The 7073-nt window shown below is 36.3% G+C and overlaps 1 protein-coding gene across 1 annotated transcript; it reads right to left on the reverse strand.

Annotated features, from left to right (window-relative positions):
• Positions 1–303: 303 nt before the first annotated feature.
• On the reverse strand, positions 304–3431 carry Slitrk6 (SLIT and NTRK like family member 6). The gene has a single exon (XM_051160951.1). It carries the CDS (start codon positions 3404–3406, stop codon positions 884–886), a length of 2523 nt encoding a protein of 840 aa, XP_051016908.1. The 5' UTR covers positions 3407–3431; the 3' UTR covers positions 304–883.
• Positions 3432–7073: the final 3642 nt, after the last annotated feature.

Below are 7073 nucleotides of genomic sequence, written 5' to 3' on the forward strand. Positions count from 1 at the left end.
TTTGAATTTCTTCTCACAAAAGACATATTTTAATCATTGTCACCCAGTTGTACAAATAATTAACACTATGAAAGGAATCAACCTTACTAAGTGCCCTATTCATATATACAGTAGAATTTCAGTAGCATTTAAAACAATATCCACAAAAGAGACTGTTAAACACAAATGACCTTACTTTCACAGCAGCTTTACATCAAAGGAAATCCACACAAAGTGGATGAAACTAACATGTTTGCATATTTATTCCCAATGAAATATTTGTCATCTTGTGTCTTAATTCATTAAGCTTAGGTGTGGCTTTTCTTTATTCTTTGTTGAGAATGCTGAATCACTAATGGCCCATATAATTACAAAATTTACATTTTTATTTACCGTTGCCTTTTTAAAATTTAAATTCCATTACTTTTTGTTTTATTGTGAAAAATTTAGTGACAATGAAAATTTCTGACATATACGTTGATTGTGACTATATCCCTTACATACTATATACATATATATTATACAGGTATATTCTTAACTGATGAAATCTAATTTTATTCAGCCATGGTTAAAGTATTCAAGAAAACGGGAGCTATTTAGATATTCAACCCTTTTGGTGTGCAAGAGGAATTCTATGAAATACTTTGAAATATATAGAGAAATGCTAGTATAGTCCTTGCGTCAGTTATGTGCAAGGGCTTGTTTTATCTGAAACAGGCTTAATTGCCCGAAGATAACGCCATGGCTCCTCAACAATCCCTGAGTTTCACCTTCTCTTTTATCTCCCATAGTATTACTGCTGTGCTGAATTTTGATTGATGACAACCATGTAAGGCACTTATTTCCAAGGTTTGGACATAAGTCAGCATCACAGTATTTCTGCCAATGACTACAAACAGCCCCTCTATGTTTGCTGCTCCAAGACTTCTAAATAGTCAGGTTCAGCATGCAAGTTAGCTTTGAGTTCAAAATATTCATTTTTAGTCTGCTCCACCAATACCTTCCTTGGTCGTGAGTACATCAATGTTTCCATTAATTTCAGCTCCTCATGTGCTCCAGGGTAGTTAACCTCCACATCTGGTTGGAGTTGAGCAATGTTTTTTCTTAGGTACTCTGTGATGCCCAGTTGCTGAAGTTCTCTTTCTTTCTCCAAAATGTTCCTGTATAATGAGCTTGCATCCTGAAAGGATAGGAAGTCTGTTGGTTGGTCTGTAGTTTTGTATTTCATATTTGAACCTGTAAGTGGTGAATGATTTTCCCGTTCTAACAGGCTTCTCTGAAGATGTTTTGCATCATTTCCTTCTTTATCGTTCCTTTCTTCAATTTCTTCCAAATGCTTTGGACCAAAAGATGGACTTCTGTAGACGTGAACCATGGGGCTCACCATGTGCTGCTCATAGAGAGTGGAAGACGGTCTTTCTGTTGTGTGATGGGTTGTTTTGTGACCATACATGCTGTACTGCAAGTGTACAGGACTGTTGTCTCGCATTTGCTCATCCACCTTTTTCTTTTTATATCTTCTCCTACGGTGGAGGACAAGAACCACTATTCCTGCAGCACAGAATACAATAGTTATGAACACAATCAAAAGTCCTAATATTAGAACCGATAGGGGAACAGCATCAGTGAGAGAACTTAAAATAGTCCCAGCTGTATCAGTTGCCATTGTGGGAGAAGTGACAATAATGTAACTAGTCTGAGTTGGCAGTGAAGGGTTATTCACTAAACCAGGGCAAAGAAGTTCACTGTTGAGGGCTTTTAGTTCCTTTTTGTCAAGATGCCCTGGGGAGGTGCAGAGGATGTCATCTGTTATTGTATTCTTGCCAAGCTTGTGTATCCACTGCTGCAATCCAACCAAGTCACAGGAGCAGTCCCAGGGGTTATCCTCAAGATCAATCTGGGTCAACAAATCAAGATCATCTAAGATGTTACTTACAGGTAAATGGGTGAATTGGTTTGTTTTAAGATTTACTCTAGTTAGAGGAACACCTAAAAATATATGTGGTGGTAAAACTTGGAGGAGGTTGTTATTTAAATAAAGAACTTTCAGTTTAGGCATTGGGTTGAAGGTCCCAGGTAATATTTCCTTTACTGCATTGTATTCAAGATACAAATATTCGAGGCTGTGAAGACCAAGAAACATGCCTTTATTTAGTTTGGTAAGATGATTGCCATTGAGATAGAGCTTCTGTAGTCTTGTTAGATTCATAAACGATCCTTCTTCAAGAACTTCAATACGGTTGTTTCCCAGGTGAAGCATTTCCAAGGTGAAATACTCCACCAAGTCAGACTTCATTAAGGTATGAATAATATTGCCTGCAAGAATCAGCTTCCTGGGATTGTGTGGAGGAGGTTGTAAATCTGACAGGCTCTCAATATTGCGCTCCTGACAGTGGATTAGAAGTCCTGATGGGCTGAGGACTTTGCAGTTACAAGGCATCGGACAGTAAGGTACTGGAAGCTGAGTAGATGGCTTTGTAAAGTAAGGTATCAAACCCGGTGCTTTGGTAGGTTGTTTTAAAACAGATGTATTCTTGGTTGATAGGCGGCTGTCACCTGCTGAAGATGTTATGGCAAGCAAAGATCCTGATGGGTCCTCATGTTCTTCATAGAGTGGTGGACTAGGACAAATAGATTCCTTTTTCAGGCGACTCAGTATACTCCCTTTGAAAAGAGGAGGACTGTTGCACACAATGTCCCCAATTATAGACTGTGGAGGCATGTTTTCTAACCAATTCTTTAGCTGCAATAATTCACAATTGCAGGCCCATTTATTGTCCTCCAACTGCAGATCCAGTATCCGGCCAATGTGTTCTAAAAAACCAACATAAGGTAATGTTTGCAACTGATTTCCACGAAGATCTAGATGGGTTAAAGGGACAAATCGAAATATGTTTGGAGGAAGACTTTCAATAGCGTTGTCATTTAAAATTAACACTTTCAGCCTGTTGAGCTTGCTGAAGGCACTTGGTTCAATTACTGTAATAAAATTATTATCAGCTTGCAAAAATTCCAGGTTTTCCAAACCATGGAAGGTATCCTCTTTAAGAATTTCCAAAGAATTGTGATTGATGTGAAGTTGTTTAAGAAGCCCAAGGCCATTGAATGCACCAGTCTCAATATCTGCAATGTTGTTAAATCCAAGGTGTATGGAAAGCGCATTAGTAAGCCCAGAAAAGTCATTTGTGTGAAGCATTGTCAAGCCATTATTTAATAAAATTAAGTGGAAAGGTCGTGATGGTGGCACAGTTATTTGGGATAATTTAGTGATGCCTTTTTCTTCACAATTTATTAGCATAATGCCATCCTTCTCTTCACAATTGCAAAGAGTGTCACAAGAGCCCCTGACTGTGGGCATTGGTGATTGGGACTGTAGAGACAGACAAGCAAGAAGAGATGGATAAAGAAGATAAATCCACAGCTTCATGGTGTCCTATGAGTGAAACTGTGTCTGCAAAAAAAAAAAAAAAAAAAAAAAATGCAATAACAATGTCTTTTAATGGGCAAAAGCAGGGAGCTGTGTATGACAGTTTTTTGTTTTTGTTTTTTTGTTTTGTTTTGTTTTGTTTTTTTGTATACAAAGAAAACTACTGTGAAGCTCTGAATAGCTTGTTGTATCTACTTTTTCTATCAGTATTTGATTCACTATCTACAGAGTTGTTAACTTAACCTTAACTTGTATATTGCTCTAAATTTGAGACTATTAAAATTTATAACACGCCATCAGCAGTTGTGATGACAAGTGATAAAGATTCTGGATTTCACAGGTTAGAAAATGGCTTCCTCGCTAACTGGATACTTAGTCATTGTCCAAAATTGAATAAGTGAATTTGACTTTTTGACTTGACTATTTTCATCTTGAAGAAATTTCCATGAATGTCAGAAACATATATATATATATATATATGATAATATAACGAACACTGGGAATAAGAAATGATAAAGTGTGTATATATTTGTATATGCATGCATGTTTTCATGGCCCTGATATAATTCCTTATTTATAAACATAATCTGTTTTAACTTGTCTGGTTTTGCAAAATATATGCATACTATTGAAAATTCATTTAAAAAGATAAAGGAATATTGTCTTTAGTTATATAACAAAACATAGTATTATAAGAATGACTTAGTTTTGACTCTTCTTTCTGAGGCACTTTGTATGAGCATCTGAGTATCAAATTTGTATGTTTAAGAATACCCACATTTCAAAAAACTCACACCTTATTTTGGATTTCTAGATGTGAGATACTTCCTGCTATTTGGCAATTTCATCATGAATGAAGTAAAACTTAACTAAACAAAAAGAAAACAATCCTTAACATGCATTTCAGTATTCTGTTAAACAAAACAAAATACTGCGTCCTGTAAAAGTCTGGCCAATAACTTGGAAAGGATACATTTAACAGGCTGTAGGACACTGAATGTCATCACCCAATCAAGCCTTCAATGAGGCGCACGCTTTCAAGCAAGGAGCTCTGAAGTAAACTGCACTCCTTCAAAGCTGTTCTAGGATGTGGTTTAGTTGTTCTACAGTGATAAATTAGGAAACAATCACTTGTTCCAGTTCACACAAAGTTATAAGCATATCAGCAATCCTCAGGAAGACTCACTTTGAAATTATTGCAGTGACAAGAGAAACACATCTAACTCTAAATATTCTGAATATATGTAAACTTTTTCCTTTCAATTTTATAGATAATATATAAACTAAGTATAGTTATAAGATTTACAAACACATAAAATATCCTAGATGTAGTGGATAAGGCTGGAAACAAACCTTGGCTCCTCAAAATACATTATTTCCTTGGAAGGTTACAGCCCAAAGATTCTGGAAGGCAAGAGTCAACTGAAGGAACAAAGCAATACAAAGCTTTTGCGTGTCAAGGCAAAATCTGGAGGCTTTACATGGCCACAGGGAGACAGCCTAATTTTAAATAATTCCAAGTACTCTGCTCAGAACTGAGGAGCCTGTGTTGGAGCTATGAGCTTGTGCTTTGGCTCACAAATGTCTAACTTATTCATAAATCCCTAACAAGGAGTTTGATATATTCCATCAACTGCACATCCTGAGAACACGGTAAATACTTTCCAGATGGGAACAGCTTATTTTTATCTTATAAACAATTTGTGCAATTCAAAATGTGCATGCAAGAGTTTTTAATCTTTTCAGAAATGTACACAGTTTTCAAGAATCGACCTCTGTTGCTCATGTTTAATATAATTATCTTAAAATAGTCATAATTTCATTTGCATATTTTCAAAGACTACATAATATCATGACAGAACCTTACAAAAGTATCATCAAAGTTCAAAGCATCGTGTCATATTGTGCCCATACTTGAAATTCAACCGTAGCATTTAATCATCCTCCAGGAAGCACACACTTTTAGTTTCTAACAACAAACTGAATGTTTAAAAATAATAATGGCATATTATGATATCTGTTCTTCCGTACAGCCAGCTGTTGAACTAAATGTCCCTTGCTCAGAACAGACATCTGCTACAGTGTTAGTTTGGCCAGTGAACAAAAATGAAACTGAGTATCCTTTAAGGAAAAGATGCTTGTGTGTGTGTGTGTGTGTGTGTGTGTGTGTGTGTGTGTGTGAGAGAGAGAGAGAGAGAGAGAGAGAGAGAGAGAGAGAGAGAGAGAGAGAGAGAGAGAGAGATTCACCCACTTCAAGATTATGCAAATATCATGATAGGAAAAAGCTGGGGAAATTGCTCTTACCTGTAAAGCAGCCACTTCCTGGCGCTATCTGAAATGCAGAGCTGAAAAAGGTGTCCAAAGTCAATCAGTTTCTTTATTTAAAAAGAAATACGGACCACAGGACCACAGTTCACTTTCTCTTCAAATATCACTTTTTGTCAAGTCTCATAGCTTCCGAAGAAGTTAAAGCATCTGTTCAACGACAAAGCACTGAGCACTTATTTTCATTGAGAGTATTGCAGGCGGAGCACACACTGGAACATGCTGAAGCTGTAGTCCTTCTCCCCTCAATTAATATTCATGGCATACTTCACAGCTATGCTGACTTTGTTTTGCATATAGTTAACCATTGACAAGCTGCTGATCACAGTAAATAAACAAGATGCTTTGCTGGAGTGCTCACTCTTGCTTTCTTTGGTTGTAGAGCCGGACTGCTGTAATGCTCTCCTTCCTCTCCTTCTTGTCTTTCTAGTTAGCTCAGTTTGTTATTAGTCAGATTGCCAAGGACTGGGAGGTAGGCGTAAATAAAGAGACTTCTTGGCTTTTGACTCAGCCTTTAAGCCCGTCCCCATCAGAAGTGCTTTAATCTGCCAGTGTCATATAACACAGGAGACAGCTCCACCTTGGGACTGTTCAACTCCTCCTATTTCTGCAAATGGTCTTTGTACTGCTTTTCTACCAAACAGAGAACAAATAGATTTTGATAGAAATAATCACATGTGGCTTTAGTGCTTAATAATGCATTTTGTTATGAAAGAAAGATGAATTAATAGTGTTGCAATAATTTCTTGCACAGCAGTGTGCTGTACACACAAGCACACATTCACACACACACACTGCAATGACAAGCATGCTGCCTGCAGAATTGGTACTTCCTGTCGTTTTTTTTTTTTTTTTTTTTTTTTTTCCTGTTGTTTTGAGTTGAAATTGGGCACTAATTAAATTTTTAAGATGCAAATGCAAACTGCTTCCCTGAAAAAGCATGGCTTTTTCTCTCACCATTTTAAAAATAAATCAAAAATCTTATGTGTGACTCAGGGTTTCAGGCGTCATTATTTTTCCCCCTAGAGCTAATACTTTATAATGAAGCTAAATATTAGGGGTAGCTGCTGCTTCTGTTTTATTCAGACTTTTTTTTTTTTTATAATGGAAGTGCAATTATTTTAAAAGGTATTTAAATAAATAAGAATATTTACCTTGGTTTTAAGCTTCATGTCACACTCCTAAATATGAAATTGTATTACACAAATAAAAATGAATCAAGTTATTTCCGTAGTAACTGTAAGATTCTGATTTACTGAATGAGCTGAGAAAGAATATATGTTCCTAAATCATTCATATTTAAAAATTATGCTTCCTCAAATCTTGAAAGTTTTAAAGTCTT

The sequence above is a fragment of the Acomys russatus genome, chromosome 18 (assembly GCF_903995435.1).
Source record: "Acomys russatus chromosome 18, mAcoRus1.1, whole genome shotgun sequence".
NCBI lineage: Eukaryota > Metazoa > Chordata > Mammalia > Rodentia > Muridae > Acomys > Acomys russatus.

Excerpts from the sequence above, each read along its gene's own strand:
- Slitrk6 (XM_051160951.1), bottom strand. The coding sequence starts at position 3,406 with ATGAAGCTGTGGATTTATCTTCTTTATCCATCTCTTCTTGCTTGTCTG.